Raw genomic sequence first — 18,438 nt, 5'->3', positions numbered from 1 at the left:
CCTAGCTGCCTCATGAAGTTGATTATTGAGAGAAACTAAGTGATGTGGGACTGTTTTCAGAGGTTAAGAGAAGATAATTACAGTTACAGTTATAGTTTGAGATGACTTGGGGTGATATTTCTCACGGAAAAAAAACACTGTAAATGATTATAGATGTCTATGTTATCACTGTTCACAATGTGAATCAACTGTATAGCTGGTGCTTTTGGTATCTGAATACAGGAGATTAGTGGTTTTTATATATAAGCAATCATTTATGGGAAAAGAGGTTTCTCCAGTTTATTAAATAAATAATATTTAATGAATTATGGGGAGGTTTGAACTAATTAATGAGAAAGAGGATATAATTTATTAATTATTAAGGAAATATTAAAAAAAACACAGCTGGATCATTTTAGAGATAAGGCAAAAGTCAAATACAAGAGTGAGAGGTGACCTAAAAGAAGTGAGTGTGGCCAGTCCCAGGAACCTTAAACTTGCTGCACACACACACACACACACACACACACACACACACACACACACCCCACATGCACACATCCTCTGGATACTTCTCTTTGCAGATGATATTGGTCTAATATATTAGGCCTCCTCATTTAGATGTGTGATTATGCAAAATATTGGTATAACAACCGATCCAGTAAAAAAAAAATCAAAAGCCTAAAAAATGGCTCTTTTACAGCCTATGATAAAAAAAAGTAGATGCTTATTTCATTAAGTTAATCCTCTGGTACATACTGCTACAGTACTATGGCTAGTTGATGAGTTGGGCCCAGAATTGAACAGGAGAAAGAGAAAGTATTCTATTTTGTTTGGAAGCTTGTGCAGCACTTCCCATGATGTCGAGCTATTCCCTGGCATCAACACTCAACTCTTTTACACAAAGTTTCTTTCAGAGAAGCTATGTGGTTTTGAATCTCTTAACACTATCATCTGTAAAAGAATCAAAACTGACAGGGGTTGGCCAACATGGGCTGAAGTGCATTTCCAACAATGACCCCCATGCAAGAAGTGGAATAGGAAATACAATTGAAGAATTATATGATAAGAAGGGAAGTGGGCCAGTCAAATAGCAAGAGGGAGGGATGATAGATGGATATCCCTAGTACCACGCCCTCCCTCCCCCCAATGTAAAAAGGTCCAGAGGAATGTTTCCAGAATATTGCGCAGATTTCCTGTGGAGGGTCAATGGGAGAGTATGGACAAGAATTACATTGGATGAAAAGGTCTGGATGGGTTGTGATTTACACCAATGGAGGGAGAGAATACTCATATCCATTAGATCATAGATACATTAAAGTATTGTGACCAAAGCTGAAACTGTTCTGAGAAAAAAAAATTTAATACTTTGGTGCTTCTATAAAGAAAACCATTCTGAGCCCTTCGTAGTGTATATCCTCAAGGACCTTGTCATTTTTACACATTTGTTTAAGCATCTATTTCTTCTCCTTGATTGTCCTTTTCTTCAACATCTGATGGCTTTGTATATTCCAGGACCTCAACAGTCCCATAGAACACCATGGACAAAATCAGCTCCCCAATCACTATATATAGCTTGATTTTGACACACAGCAATGTGCTGTATCCAAAAGCAATGACAAATCCGAGGGACTCCCAAAGGCGGTAATTGGCAAAAGCAGCTTCCTTGTTCTTCACAAATAAATCTCCATAGATGGCTGTGAGAAAAAAAAAAAAAGAGGAAATGATAAATTTGTCCTGAAACCATGCTATTTTTTTTAATTTCTGAGACTAAGAACTCATACATCACTGTTCCTCAAACATTCCCATCAAAATGTGTGTGTGTGTGTGTGTGTGTTTAAGGAAATCTTCCATTTTGGTACCAGAGCAAAACAAATCACTCTTCTATGTTCAAGGTATTTTTTCTGTGTTTCTCTAGAAATGAAAAATTGCATGCTGTTATTAATTCATTATTATCTGAGCCAAATATAAAATTTCAAAAGCAAAAGAAGTGATAATAACAATTGGCGGCATCCATCCATTCATTCACAGAAGTAAATTCAAGAATCACACATATATGTTCTAATTCCATGTTTAAAAACTCTGAATTTCCTTTATCTGATCATAGTCTGTATCTCTGCATTTTTTCCTATGCTTTACAAGCCAGCATCCTGGCCCTTTGTGCCCAGCTGCAGTTTTAATAGCTGTATATATGTGTGTGTGTATATGTATATGTATATATACATATATATAATATGCCATATATGTATGTATATATATACATATATATATTATATTATTCTGCCCTTCAGAACAAGTCATATTCTAAAATAATGTCTCATTTCCTTTAGAAGATTACTAGTTGTGCTAGCTGATAATTTAGGATAAAAGGAGTAAGTCTATTTTCCTTACTTGTGAGAAACCACGAAGAAAGTCATCTCTGGGAGGGTAATGGGTGCTTATTAAAGCTTGGGATTCCTATTACTTTGCCAAACTGAGTCTTTGTTTGGAAAGCAAAAATTAATCCACCATTTAACCCCGACAGAAACAGCGTGGTTGACACTATAGACAAGAACTAGTAGAATTGGGAAATCAGTTCCGTGAAAAAGGAAGCTCTAAGAACAGGACTTATTTCTTCTATGTGTCCTGAGACCACCAAGATAGACTGATAGTCAGATCTCTATAACTTTCTTAAACTTTCCTCTTTCTTGTAGTGATTGCTACTCCATCCTTACAGCGTGACTTACTCCAGGAGAACTCTTTAAAACACCGGAAAGTTCTTATATTATTTTTAAGGGATGGGACAAGGGATAAGGGAAAAAAACTGTATTCTCTCTGCAAGGTTATAGTGATTTGAAAGGAAACAGGTATAGAAGGTGAAAGGCTGACAGTTAGAAACCAGAAGGAAGCACCGGGTTCCCTTGTGAACCTCATTTTAAATTTCAACTCTGATGAAAATGACTGAGAGGTAGGTAACATTTATAAAGTGCTTATCTTACAGGATTTCTATTCATCCTCACAACAACCCTGGTGTTGTGTTATTATTATTATTAGGTGTTATCATTCCCTACTGTCTTAGCTCCAAACCATCTTTCTTGCCTCATGGGCTATTACTCCTTCTGCCACATTGTATGATAGAAGTAAGCCCTCTTCCATCTCTGTGCTGCTGTACTGGCCATCCCCCATGCCTGGAATGCCATCCCACCTTGCAGACTCCTTATAGAATCATTCTTTTTATGTGCCTTTAAGGTTTGCAAAGTGCTTATCTTATGTGTTATTTCATTTGATTTGCGCAGCAAGCCTGTGAAGGAGGTGCGTTGTTATTCCCATTTTAGAGAGGAGGAAATGAAAACTAAAGAAGTTTAAGTGACTTGTTCAGGGTCATGTAGCTAGTAAGTATCTGAGGGAGGATTTGAACTCGGGTCTTCCTGATTCAAAGTTTAACACTCTATTCACCATATTGCGCAGCTCTTGTTTTTCTGGACTTGAAGGGGATGAAGAGGAAGACCTTATCTTATCAATTGTTGACTAGCTTCTGTTTGAACGTCTACACACTGGCATACAGTAAATGAACTTTTCTCCTTTTGCTCTCAGCAATATTTCTGAAATAGTGGAAATGAGCCCTCTCTTTCACAACTCTCAGACACACCTTCTTGAACAGAAGGTTGTTTTCCTCTCCTTGCCTCAGGGTACCTGCCAACAGACTACTTAGCAGCTGTGAATCTGGCAGCTGTGCAGTCTCATGTCTTAAATGCCAAAATCTTTTGAGAATTATCTAAAAATAATCAAATGGTGCAAAGTACTCGGATTAGTATACTCCTGGGAACATTTTAAAACCCTCTCATTTTTTATAGAAGTCTTTAAAATTCAATCTAAAAACAGAAACAAAGAGAGGGAAATTTTAATTGAGTTAAGAGCCTTTGTTTAATATAGCATTGGTTATATTTTTTAATGCCACTTCCTTCTTCATAGTTTTTAGGAGCTCAAACCAAATACAATAATTATTTGGTTTGTTACTCAACCTAGTATTGTGGGAAACTTGATTTTTAATCTAAGATGCTGCTATTTTTAAGTCCAATGACTGGTCTTCTTCACTGATTTCACAATTAAACCAAAATTTAAATTGTGTGAACAAGTCATACAATTTAGACAAAATAAGGCACTTCTTTGACCCACTTGTTCTGGCCACCAAAGCACAGATTCTATAATCTGAAGAGATGGGGTTATGAGTCTAGGGACTTGAATGATAGTCTAGGCTCTGCCATGCACAGCTACTGAAATCAGCCATATCAGTCAGTCAATAATGACGTATTATATATACCAGGCATTGAACTAAGCACAACACATTTAATCTCTATGAAAATTCAATTTCTTTATGTGTCAGATGGCTGTTAGACTTGATTTCTCCGGTTCCTTATATCCATCCCTAAAATGCTATGATCCTTTGATTCCAGAAATTAATATTCTATAAAAAAGGAACCCAGCAAGGGGAAGAAAGAGCAAAAGTATCAAGCATTGTGGGATCTCTGAATTCAAATGCAGACAAATATTTCTGAAAGGGAAAAATTGGAAAGTGATAATACGAAAAGGACACTGTGTCTCGTGACTTGGAGATAGCATACCCCTTATATGCCAGTTAGTTAAGAGAATGCAGTATAGAGTTGATGAAATAGAATAATTGGTGGGGCTGGTTGGAAAATGTATGACAAAAAAAAAAGAGGAATAAGACCCTTCTTCTCCTCCATCCCACAAACTGAAAAGGCGAATCTGCTTGGCTACAATTTTGGCCAGACAGGATCTTCTGATAAGACAGAGGAAAGAACCCTTTTTCTTCTTCCATCTGAGGCAGGAAATTGCCACTGGTTTCTAAGAGAATGTGGAAGAGGAAAGTTATGAAGAATTATATTTTATTACTAGGAAAGTATAGCTAAGAAAGTAGCTGATGTAGTATAAAAGAGATCTGTGGGGCTGGTAATAAGTGAAATAACGAATACTATGCAGTAGAAATACCTTGTACGTAGTAGGTACTCAATTAGGTTTGTAGAGTGAATAAGTAGATTGTTCTCAGATTCACAAACAGACCAGCCTTGGTTCAATAAATACCCAGAAAAAAATCTATTTTGTCAAGCTGCTGTGGAAAGGAAACTCTGGATTATGTTATAGTGGCAAAAGAGATAGACAAATAGAAGAAAAGGAAACTTAAAATAGCATAGCTCTCCAGTCTATTTGTCTCTCTCTCATTTTCTTGGGTGGGCAAGGAATTAAAATGTGAAAGACATCAAACTCTGCCCTAAATAATGGGGACACAGAAAATTTCATCATAAGGGAAACTTTGGAGACTTGTCCTGGGAATTCAGACACTCAAATTGATTTGTGATCTCATTGATTTGAATGTGTCCTGGAAAACACATGTTTAATATGGTAAACAGAGGAGCAGATTTTTGGAGCCTGTCAGTCCTGACTGATCCTTTTTTAGCAGCTTATTTGGCAAACGGATATTTTTTAGGAGGCATTTTGAAATCTTAAAGGTAACATATCAATCCACCAGTGTTTCCATGGCAATTTTGGCCATATTTTATTAGCTATCAGAGTGAATAAAGAGATAGAAGTTGTCACGTTATACCCCTACACCCCACTCCAAGGGCATAAGGAATTCCCAGAGCCCTGTGAGAAATACTAAGCGACTGCCCACAATTATGCTATAAGGGGAATCACCTTTTCCAATTTTTATTCATTTTACTTCTTGCTGGAGATTCATCTCTCAGTTCATCATTGATGATTGAAAAGGCAAATCTAACATAAGACTGAATCTATCATATTCAATTATAAATAATATGTTTATTTTATTTTATTTTGAAAAAATTATGGAGATGAAAAGAAAGGATTGTAAATTTTACCCAAAGACTAAAATTATGGAATGGTGACAAAAGTTATAGGCAATTTCTGATGCCATGTTGACTCTACTCATTAATTTTTTAATGGACACAAACTTACAAATATAACATGGTAGATATTGGAAAGTATAAAATGAACAAAGTTCAATTGAGTTATTAAGATATTATTTAGAGTTAAGACAAAATGTAAGCTGAACTAATACTATAGCTAGAATGTTGTTGATAATGATTCTTTTTTAAGCATGATATTACTGTTTTCCAAAACCAGAGTTCTATTCTATTCAAATTAACACCTGTTAAATTTACATTATTAGGAGCCCTCAATTAATGCCCAATTGGTCAACAAGTGTTTATCAAGCACCTGTCACATTCCAAGCGTTGTGCTAAGCCTTGGGGATAAAAAAACAAAAACAAAAACAAATGTGAAGAAGTTCTTGCCCTCTAGAAACTTATATTGTGTTAGTGGAGACTAAATTCATGCATAAATACATACCAAATGCATACACAATTTATACCAGTTATTGGGATGGGGAGTACTAACAACTGGGGGAATCAGGAAGTCATATTTGAGTGGAGTTTTGAAGGAAGCCATATTCTAAGAGTTGGAGGTGAAGGGTGGCACAGTGAAATAGGATGCTGGGCCTGGACTCAAGAAGACCAAAGTTCAAATCCAGCCTCAGAAACTCACTAACTGTGTGACCTTGGAAAAGTCACTTAACCCCTGCTTACCTCAGTTTCTTCAACTATAAAATGGGGATATATTAATAATAGTATCTACCTCTTAGGGTTGTTGTGAAGATCAAGTGAGATAATATTTGTAGAGTGCTTAGCACAATGCCCAGCACATAGTAGGTACAATATAAATGGTAGTTATTCTTATTCTTATTATTCTGGTGACGGGAAGGTGGTAGTGGAGGCAGCCTGTGCATTGGAGAAGGGAGAGACTTGAGTCAAGTAGACCCATTCGGATGCTATTGCAATGATCTAGGAGAAAGGTGAAGAGGGACTCAACAAAATCAATAACTATGTGAAGGAAGGTGAAAAAATGCCAAGAGATATTGTGGCACTAGAATCAATAATATTTAGCAACTATTTCTGTAGGTGGGGTGAGAGACAGTGAGAAATCAGAGATGACTCCTAGGTTGTGACACAGTGACTAGCCCATGTCAAGTCAAAATGATTCTTCTGTTTACAACCAAGCTTTGACCCTTGATCCCTTTGTTTTCGTGAGTCTAATGTTGGAGACTTTGACACCACAAAATTAATCCTGTGACCCAGATAATTCAAGGAAAAGAAGGTCAAGATGCTCTGGTCTCATACACTGAATGTGTCTGTGAATGAATTTTTTTGGTCTAAACTATATGTACATTTACTTTCACTTTTAACGTTTCTGAAAAGAAATAGAGACTTCACCTGTGATTTCACTGATATAAGGAAGCCATAGATGAAAAATTCCATTCTCTAATACAAGTCAGCACCTTGTCTGAAACTAGCAGACAGAGAAAATTGCCTTAAGGGATTAGGTGACTTGTTCAAGATCACATAATAGTATGTGTCTGAAAAGGGCCTTTAATCAAGACCTTCCTGGCTCCTAGACCAGCACTCCATCCACTAAATCACATTGCCCCTTTAGTCTTCGCATAATGGAAGTAAATTGAGATGAGTCAGTGAAGACTGAAGCCATAGCTATCCTTCCTTAACACACCTACGACACCCACATACGTGCACGTATGCACGCGCACACACACACATACACACAGAATCTAGTATAGACCGATGTACTTTTTGAGTGTTCAATACAAGTTAAGGCTACTTCAGGAAGTTAACAGGCCACTTTAGAAAGAGTGGAGTAGATGGTGGCAAGAATGAAAGAGCTGAAAAGGACTTCAGAGATCATCCAGCCCAAACTCTTCATGTCACAGAAAAAGTGAATTCTGCAATGGCTAAATACAGCCAGTTAGTGTAAGGAAAAGAGTCAGCCCAAGAGCCTTTTTGAAATGTATCTAGCATTACAACACACAACACTCTCCTAGCATACAATCCTGGGATGCCATGAATAGGCAGTGTTTTCACAACATTTTTCTTCTTGCCTAAAGCAATACTTAGATAGTTTTCCAGTATTGGGTAAACACTTGCAAGGAGAGTTTCACTCTTGAGCCAAATTATGGCATTTAGTCATATATGTTTTTGACTTACTGTTCTGTATAAGAAACTTCATTTAAAAGTTCAGTGCAGATTTATGACTAGACAAAAAGTACTGATATCTGAGAGTATGTAATAAATTGGTTGGCATCAATTGTGTCTACTCTAGGGAAGTCAAAGGTCCTTTGTTATCTGATTTGTCACTAGTTTGGGAACAATGAAGGCAGCATGTTCAAGTCTTGAGAAAAGGGATAAGCCAGAGAACAACAGATAATTCATGGAACTTTTGAGTTGGAAGAGATCAAAATAACCATTTAGTCTAAGCCCCCTCTCTATTGGACTGGAGAAACTGAAGCCCATAGAGATTAAACACCCAGAGTCACACGGCTAGTATTATAGCCAGAATCTAGCCTTCTGACTTCAAGTACTACATTTCTTTCTGTGGGATACATTGCAATTTTGCACCTTTTAAGGTGGAGGTAAGAAAAATTTCAGCTTACCACCTCTAAGGATAATGCTTTTTCAGCAACCCAAAAGGTGACTCTACATAAGGACATCACCAGATGGTCAATATCAAAATCAGACTGATTATTTATTTTGCAGCTAAAGGTGGAGAAGTTCTATACAATCAGTTAAAAAAACTGGAGCCAACTGCAGCTCAGATCATGAGCTTCTTGTTGCAAAGTTCAGACTTAAACTGAAGAAAGTAGGAAAAACCATCAGATCATATAGATATGCCCTAAATAACATCCCTTATGAATATGAACTGTAAGTGATAAACAGACTTAAGGGATTAGATCTGGTCTATTGAGTGCCTGAAGAACTATGGATAGAGATCTGTAACAGTTCAAGAAGCAAAAACAAAAAACATTTCAAAGACAAAAGAGAGCAAGAAAGCAAAGTGGCTGTTGGATGAGGCTTTACAAATATCTAAGGAAAGAAGGAAAGGGAAAGGAGAAAGGGAAATTTGAACGCAGAATTCAAGAGAATAGCAAAGAGGTATAAGAAGATTTTCTTAAATGAGCAATATAAAGCAATAGAAGAAAAATACAGTGGGAATAACAAGAGATCTCTTCAAAAAGTTAGATATGAAGGGAACATTTCATGCAAAAAATGGGCATGATAAAAGACAAAAATGGCAGGAACTTAACAGAAGCAGAAGAGATGGCAAGAACACACAAAAGAACTATATAAGAAAGAGCTTAATGTCACCAATAATCACCGATGTGTGGTTACTAATATAGAGCCAGACATCCTAGAGAATGAAGTCAAGTGGGGCTTGGGAAGCGTTGCTACCAGTAAGGCTAATGGAGGTGATGGAGTTCCAGCTGAGCTATTTAAAATCCTAAAAGATGATGATGTTAACATGCCTCACTCACCATACCAGCAAATTTGGAAAACTCAACAGTGGCCACTGGATTGGAAATGATCAGTTTATGCCCGATCCTTGAGAAAGGGAATGCCAAGGAATGTTCAAATTAATGGACAATTGCTCTCATTTCACACACCAGCAAGGTTATGCTTAAGATTCTGCAAGTTAGGCTTCAGCAATATGTAAACTGAGAATTATCAGAAGAGTAGGATTGTTTTTGGAGAGGCAGAGGAACTAGATACCAAATTGCCACATTTACTAGATTATGGAGAAAGCAAAGAAGTTCCAGAAAAAAAATCTGCTTCTGCTTCATTGACTACACTAAAGCCTTTGACTGTGTGGGTCACAACAAAATGTGGCAAGTCCTCAAAGAGATGGGAGTACCAGATCATCTTACTTGTCTCCAGGAGCCTGTATGCAGGCTAAGAAGCAACAGTTAGAACCAAACATGGAGCAACTGACTGGTAAAGGAGTACGACATGTTGTATGTTGTAGGCTGTATGTTGTCACCTTATTTATTTAACTTATATACAAAGCACATCATGAGACATTCCAGGTTGGATGAATCAAAAACTGGAATTAAGATTTCCCGGGGAAAAATCAACAATCTTAGATATGCAGGTGATACTATAGAATCTATTCTTTCAAACTGTGGTGCTAGACTTTTGAGCATCCTTTGGACAGCAAGGAGATCAAATCAATCAGTACTTAAAGAAATTAATTCAGACTATTCGGTGGAAGGTCAAATACTGAAGCTGAAGCCTAAAATAAGTGTGAGAAGACCCTGATGTCGGGAAAGATTGAAGGCAACATGAAAAGGGGTCAGCAGAGGATGAGACAGACAGATGGACAGACTTTGAGAGATAGTGGAGGACAGAAGTACCTGGCATAGGGTCACAAAGACTTGACGTGACTGAAAAACTGAACCACCATAGCAATGGACCCTAATAACTTTAAGTTAATTTGTTATATCTCTTTTTCCCAGTCAAAAAAAAGCTGTTTCCACTCATAGCCTCTACTTTCTCTCTTCTCATTCACTATTAAACCCTTCACAATGTGGCTTCTGATTGAGTTACTCAACTGAAGCTTCTCTCTTCAAAGTTGCCATCGATTTCATAAATGCAAGATCAGATTCTCATCCTTCTCGACTTCCCTAATGCATTTGACCTTGTTTGCCACCTTCTTCTACTGGATACTGTCTCCTTTCTGGGATTTTATGACCCTAATCTCTCTAGGATCTGTTCCAATCTGTTCGTTCCTTCTCAATCTCCTTTTCCGGCTTACCATACCTTCTATACTCTTTAATAGAGGATATTCTTCAGACTCTATCCTGGGTCTTAGCATTTTTTTCTATATATATTCTCTTACCAGTTTTCATGGATTTAATTATCATTTCCATGAAAATAACTCCCTGATCTCTATATCCAGCCCTATCTCTCCCCTGAGCTTCAATCTCACATCACCAATTGCCTATTGAATATTTCAAACTAGATGCCCAGAGACATCTCAAATTCAACATGTTCAAAAAAGAACTTACCTTTTCCTCACCCAAATAATCTCTCTTTAAAACATTCCCATTTTTGTGGAAAGACCACCATTCTTCCCATCTCTCAGGAATTTTGAATTCTTGCCTTTTCTCACACCATATATCCAAACAGTTGCCAAATTTTTCAGATCTGATCATATCATTCCCCTCCTTAATAAACCCCAGCAATTCCCTATTACCTCTAAGTTATTATATAAACTCTATTTGACTTTGAAAGTCTTTCTGACCCTAAAGTATCTTTCTAGCTTCATTGGATATCACTCTCCCTCCTATACTTTGTGATCCAAACAAGCTGACTTTCTCCCTGCTTTTCACACATGGAATTTCATCTCTGTTCTCCTTTTCCTTCTAGTCAACCACCACTCAACTGCCACTTTGTACATCAAGCCTTTCCTGATCATCCCAGCTGTTGTTAGTGCCTTCTCTTTCTAAATATTTAATATCTCGTATTTATTTATATTTATTCTATAAATATTTATTCTGTATATATTTATATATGTACTTCTTATTTCCCACTTAGAACCTAAGCTAGAAAAGGGATTATTTTATTCTTTGTATTTGTATCTTTAAGGACTAGCAGAATGCCTGGCACATAGTAGGTACTTAATAAATGATCACTAATGGAGCCATTGCTTCATTTCTCAGCTTTGCTTTCCTTCCAAGAAGCTTCCACAGTCTTCATGGTCTGAAGGTGCAAAAGTTGAAGAATGGCACTTACCATTGTTTTGTGTCTGAAAAACGGCATCTCCCATGCCCCAGAGGACAGCAAATACAAAAAACATAACCGTTTGAGAGGGCTGAGGTCTCCAAAGCAAAAGGGCAATCATGCAGGCGAAATGTAGCAAGGAACCTATGAGTTTGAGGAGAGAAGGAAAAGGAAACAAATGACCACCATAAATGAAAGAATAGGAGGTGGAATTTAGATACACAGAAGGAACTCTTTCACTGATCTTTTGGCTTCCTTGATTTGAACACTGTTCCCTTAAAACACCCCTAAGTGTTTTATTTGTCCAGGTTTGTGTGCAGGTTGGGGTGTACCCACTTCACTGAGTCTGAACTGGTACTTGGGCTTTTTTAAGTCTCCTTTTTGTACTAAGACAAACCACAGATGCTACTGGGATGAAGAATTTCTTACCAATGCAAACCTACCCTAGAGTTTCTAGGCCGCCTTCTTTCTTTTATTTATGCTTTTCTTTGTACTCCAAGCCCTTAGAAATGGGTCCGGCACATAGTAATCATAGGGAAGGCTTCTTGATTGGTTGGGTAATTGATAGACATACTGGCTCTGAGGACAAAACAGGAGAACCTTGGGCCTGAGACAGCCAATGGGTTACTAAGGAACATACCCATCAGAAGCAGTATATTCTGCAATTTTAAGACCTAGGTCGGTTGCCAGTATTAGATGTGTGAAGGAGAAAAACAAAGGTAAGTTAACTATTAGGGACACAGAAAAGCTTTCTAAATTGAGGGTTCTTTCCACTATTATCATGCTGTCTCACAATGTTTCTGACAATTGTGACTGCCACACTATGTCAACATCATGGCTTCCTGCTTATAAGACACTTTCTGTTTCTCTTTAAAATGTAATAAGCATATCTTTGGAACAGAAAAGTATCTGCCCACATGCCTTACTGATTAATTTCTCTATCCTCCAACTCTTTCAGGCCTGGATTGGATATGTTTCCAACTTCATAGTGGAAAATCCTCATTTATTATCATTCATATTGAGCCCTGCTCTTTTCCCTCTTGATGCTCAAGACAAAAGACTATTAACGTAATGGATAGAATAAAATCTATCAAATTTGAAGCCTTAGATAATGAATAAAGGAAGTATGCTATAGCATAGCAGGCTGGGAAGGAAGCCTACCAACAATTGTAGGCATGCTAGCAGCAGTAAATGGACTTAGTAATAATCTTAATAATGATGTCTTAATAAATGAGCCTTTTCCCATGTCGGTCTTCCAATTTCTGTAAGGATATGTAAAAAAGCAAGAAAATGGGAAAAGATCCTAGATTTAGAGCAAGAAGACTGCTTTTGGTGAAATCTTCACTCTACTACTATCTCTGTGACTTTTAGATAAGTAAATATGACCTCACCTCTTAGGCCTCTGTTTCTTTATCTGTAAAATAAAAGGATTCAGGCAGGCAGCCTTTAAGGTTCCTCCCTGCTAGACATGCCCCAAGTTCACCTCTCGATTTCCCCTCAGCGTTATTGAGGTTATATGGCATAATCCCACAGTCATATCATCAGTGTTATTTGGGTTAATTTTGTTTTTTCTGTTTTTTGCTTACAGGCTGTTTTCCCAGCCCTGGTCTACCATCTGGCAAGTGTGTGCTATTGACCATGAAGTGGATGGGCTGAAAATGAATATGAATACCTCTGAGTGCTTGCCTCCGTAAGGACTGAATGATCTAGTTGATATATGTAAAGTGTTTTGGGAAAAAGTGTAATTTCATATAGAATAACAAAGTACATGTTCCATTGATAGACTAATCATAATATAATAAGTAACATATATAGGTGAATAAGTATATATGTGTGCATATAAGTATGTAGATGGATAGATGAAGTAAACGACATCCCTGAATGATAGTCTGATAAGATTGAGAGTTGGATGGGACCATCCCTGTGATTTAGTCCAGAGATGTCAAACACAGGGCCCATGTGCCCTCAATACTACCAAGTGCTGGGGAATCAGATTAAAATGTAATTGGGAAATATTTATCAAAATAAATAAAAATACAATAGAACATAGATTATGTTAATATGTGCTTTTCTAAGTCGATGTGGTATTATAGGAATCCTTATGTACAGTTTAATGGTCCCCATTTGTATTTGATATTGACACTATTGATATTGTCTAAAGCCCTTATCTTACAGCTGAGAAAATCAAGGCCCAGAGAAAAGAGAATAAACTTCTTCCCAGTAATGCGAATAGTAAAGGACCCAACAAGAAGCTAAATCCAGGCCTTCTAACTCTAGGACCAAAGCTGCCCAATGAATTAGAAACATCATCTCCAGATAGAAAAGATAGCAACTTATTGCTATTAACAAATAGATTAGATAGATAGGTAGGTAGGTAGGTAGGTAGATAGATAGATATATAAGAGCTATTACAAACCTAGTACATACAAAACCTTTCTGCCAGCATACTGGGCCAGCTTTCCAAAGAGCAAAGAACAAATGGAAGTGGCGGCCGAAAAGCAGATCATCACGTAGCCAACAAGGTGTATTCCCAGGGCACAGGTAACGTATGACTAAAGAGAAAAAAGACAAATGTTAAAACAATGTTTCCACTCCACTCCACTGACTGTTCTTCCTTATGGGTAGGGACTGGACCTGTGATTTTATGGCTACAAAGAAGATCCAGATGGAAACTTGACCAATGCAGCTTAGCTCTTTCTCCATAACTGATGGTCCTAGAGAGTTACCTAAAGCCCTGAGAGGTTAAATGATTTGCCCAGGATCACAGAGCCAGGACGTGTCAGAAGTGTGATTTGAATCCAGATCTTCCTGGTTCCAAGGCCAGGTCTAGTCACTTTGTTGCTTCTGAATTGTCACAGTTTGAGAATTAAGCTTTTTCGAGAAGAATTCTAAATCGTGCTCTAATTCATTTTGCCATTTGATGGATGACATATTAATTTAGCCTGAAATTTTTTTTCACCATTTGGGTCCTTAAAGGAAAATGCTCATTTTTGCATGTGAAATCTTTTTGGATCCAAAGGAAATGAACTTAATTTAGGGTTCATTGACAAAATTCAACACAATCATCTCTCTAGGAATAAATCTACTTCATTTTCTTCAAGAATTATGCTACTAAAGATGATTGAAGGAGCTGATCTTTACTTACAGCCTTGATTACTGAGGAAGGGAGGGAAGGCATTAAGCATTTGCTAAGTGCCTACTATGTGTCAGGCAAGATCATTACTTAAAGTCTTGATTACTGAGGAAGGGAGGGAAAGCAATAAGTATTTGCTAAGTGCCCACTACTATATGTCAGGCACTGTGATAAACACTTTACAAATATTACTCCATTTGATCATCACAACAACCCTATTTGAAAGGTGCTATAATTATCCCCATCTTTCAGTTGAGGAAACTGAGGCAAGAAGACATTAAATGGGTTAGGAAATGTCTGAAGCTAGATTTGAACTCCAGTTTTTTCTGTCTCCAGGCCTAGCACTCTGTCACCTAGATGCCTCCCATGGGGATGATGAAGGAAGTTGATAAAAATGAGAAAAGTCTCAAAACAAATGGGAGGCAGAAAAATGTTTCTTATTTGAGTAAATGTAAAAGATTTTATTCAATCTCCTTGGTACATGTTCCAACTCGCCTCATCCTCAGTCTCCAAACTACATCTTAGCCAAGGAAATAAAGTCAAGGAAGACACTAAAGAGTGGATCCTAGGGAATGGGAAAGAGTAATAGTCTGTTAGCCCATGGCTAAGTTCATCCTTCTATAGTATGCACTACCATAGCCTGATATGCTAGAATAGTCCTGACCACAAACAACAAAATTAATCAAGATGAGATTTATCATCCTTCTAGTTTTCTCAATAATTCCTTACTAAAATTTAATTCCAAAGTGGGTTTTATTGGTGTTATTTGCAACTGGACAGTAACATTTTATTACTATTACCCCTAAGTCTTACAGGGAGCCATGTTGTAGAAAGAATGTATTTTAACACGAGTAAGGACTCAACTTTCAGATCCTGCTCAGAGGTTCACACACACACAGAGAAGCTGGTTATTATTGATTATAGGAAAAGTAGCACACTTGGGCTTAGTGAAAAGAAGTTCAGATTTAGAGTCAGGAAACACCTTGGTTTATATCCTGTTTCATATATTTATTCATTATCTGTGCCAGTCATTTAGCCAACTCTGTCATACTTGAAAATAAGATAGTAGGGATAGGAACACCTGTAGTGTCTAAACCACACAGTTTTGTGAGAATTAGATGGATTCAAAATCACATAATTTAAGTTGAAAGTCCAAACTTTGTCTGAAAGACAATCCATGACCTTCAAGAAGGGGACTCCAGAGGCAGTCTATACCATTTTGAGATAGCTCTCATATGCTCACATGAAGCATAAATTTGTCTCTTTGCAACTTTAATTCATTGAGCCTAGTTTTGCCCTTTGAGGGCAAACAGAACAAAACTAATCCTTCTTCCAAGAGAGAGGCCTTCAGATACTTGAATAAACTATCGTACCCCTGATTTGACATTAAGTATTAGAGGGAAACACATTGAGGACTCACAGTAGGCCCTGTGTCTGCACTGTCTCTCAGCAGAATCCATTTACATCATCAGTAGAAATAGCACACACAATATCACCATTACTTATACACACTAATACATGATTTTTATTTTCTCCTGTACCTTTGTATAATCACCAGAAAGGAATCCTTGCTCAAATCCACTATACATTGTCAAAGGAATGAGGAGACATTGCCGTTTATCCTTAAGATGCTGAAAAGTTGCCATGAAACGGGTCGAAATAGGAACGTCCTTTTCTTCTTCGTCATTTTCTGAATCGCTTGGAATTGGATCAAGAAATATTGCTACCAATAATACTGCCAAAATACCACTTCCTATGGAGACAAAAGGAACCTGATCTGACAAATGTGATCCAAATGTGGCTTTTTTGTTAAGATTTTTGGCTGTCAAATAATATTGGACCCATGCCTTTTGGAACAAGTGGACTCTTTCTAGAGTCCACTAGCAAACGGAGCAACCCAGAGGTATGCGAAGTAGCTAGTAACACACAGAAACATAATGAATTCAGACATGAACAGCTCTTTGCCAGAGAATTTCCAATGAGTTTTCTATTACAAGAGGTCTTCAAATTGGAGGCCAGATGTGAACTCATGCGGGAGATTATAGAAGCAGTTTATGCTTGAGGAAGAAATTGGGCTCTTCCATCTCCAACATTCTAGTAATCCATAGGATTATTTTTCTTTACATTATACTTACACTTATTGAAATGTATTTACTCTTTTTCACTCTGTGTGTTTGTATAATATGTGTATATACACACAGAGAGAGAATATATACATATACACATATGCAAGTATATATAAAATATACATATATTATAGCATATATACATACACATATATAATATATGTGTAATTACGTAACATCTTTCTTCCAATTTGTCCTAATAGGCTTTGTATTTCACTATTAGGGAAAGCCAGGGTGTAAAGGTTTTCAGATAATGGAAAACTAGATTTCACTGATTATGGCCTCTTTGAGAACATTGACAAAGTTCAATATGACCATGCTGAGCACTGATCTCGAAGAATCCTCATTTTTTAAGCACTGTTTCATTTGTAGCAGTTCTCATTCATTCTTACTCTTTCTTTCTTGTGGGTGAGCCAGTCAGCGAATTTTCCATGACCAAAAATATCTTCAGCACCTGCCCCTAACTCCATATACTTTCAAAAATCATGTTAATTCAATGGTGCTAATGAATTAGAATGGAATCTTACTGGGGACTACTTTGAAGTATCAGGAGATTATGCTCACTGTCACTTCACTGATCTCTCATCTTTATAATACAAAGGTATTATATTTTACTGTTGTGGTAAGAAAAGGTTTCTTTTAGTCCATATCCCTGAGTCATTCACACTGTTCTCTCTCATAGATTACTATTATGGTACTTTTCTAAGTCAACTACATTAGCTGATTTCTCATTATACAAGCACTTCTCTTATCTCCATCTATTGCATAAAATTCTCTTCCCATGGTTCCATCATGTTATTAGGATCTTTAATTTCAAAATTGCTTAATAGGTTGTTGAAACATTCTCCTGAAAGGGAAAACAGACAAAGCTGACAAGAATGTTACATATAAATATGTGGAGTCTCAGACTTGCCTTGCTTCTAGGCAAAGTTTAGTTTCCAGAACAACTCAAGAGAGGTAAGAATTAGAACATGGCTAAAAAGAGAAAAAAATATATACCATATGCTTTTAAAAATGGCTCCTTGAAAGAGACTTTAGAAGGAAGATAAGGTTTTAGGAGGCTGAAAATTTTTTTCTCATGATAGCATATTCTTAATTTTCCATTTTTCCATTCCATTCTTAATTTCCTACTATATTTTGTTAGTTTTTCCTTAACACTGTTTTTTATCATAAATATATGTATTTTCAGAAAAGTTGATGGCTGAAATTAACATAGTAATAGTTATATTTTATGTGTATTATTTCTATTTTGTACTTTTAGACTTGAAAAATTAATAGGTCACTAGATTTTTCTAATCTAAGCCAATTTGAGTACTAAGGTCACCCACAATTTTTGTTGTCTATAAAGCAGACAAGAAGAAGCCATCAGAGAAGGGATTAAAATTGGGAGCGGGGATATGCTCTTCAAGCAAAAGCAAAGTCATAGTGATTCATTTATGTATAGGGAAGAAAGGAAAACAATAATTAGGAAGGTTAAAAATGAACTCATTGTAATGAAACAAAGGAGGAAAACATGAAAACACTAAAAAAAAAGTATGCACAGAGGGCTGGAAGATACTTT

General features: G+C 36.9%; 1 protein-coding gene across 1 annotated transcript in view; it reads right to left on the bottom strand.

Moving 5' to 3' along the window:
* Positions 1-1,321: 1,321 nt before the first annotated feature.
* Positions 1,322-18,438, bottom strand: part of LOC118858051 (protein unc-93 homolog A-like) — a 40,039-nt gene continuing 22,922 nt past the window's right edge. Inside the window, exons 5-8 of the mRNA XM_036768478.1 lie at positions 16,293-16,504; positions 14,035-14,170; positions 11,631-11,762; positions 1,322-1,676 (exon numbers count right to left, since the gene is read on the bottom strand). Of these exons, the coding sequence (XP_036624373.1) occupies positions 1,429-1,676; positions 11,631-11,762; positions 14,035-14,170; positions 16,293-16,504 (728 nt within the window). The 3' untranslated portion in view covers positions 1,322-1,428. The remainder of the gene's footprint in view (positions 1,677-11,630; positions 11,763-14,034; positions 14,171-16,292; positions 16,505-18,438) is intronic.

Source organism: Trichosurus vulpecula, chromosome 7 (genome assembly GCF_011100635.1).
Source record: "Trichosurus vulpecula isolate mTriVul1 chromosome 7, mTriVul1.pri, whole genome shotgun sequence".
Taxonomy (NCBI): domain Eukaryota; kingdom Metazoa; phylum Chordata; class Mammalia; order Diprotodontia; family Phalangeridae; genus Trichosurus; species Trichosurus vulpecula.
The sequence above is the reverse complement of the archived record's forward strand: the minus strand, read 5'-3'. Positions and strand labels throughout refer to the sequence as shown.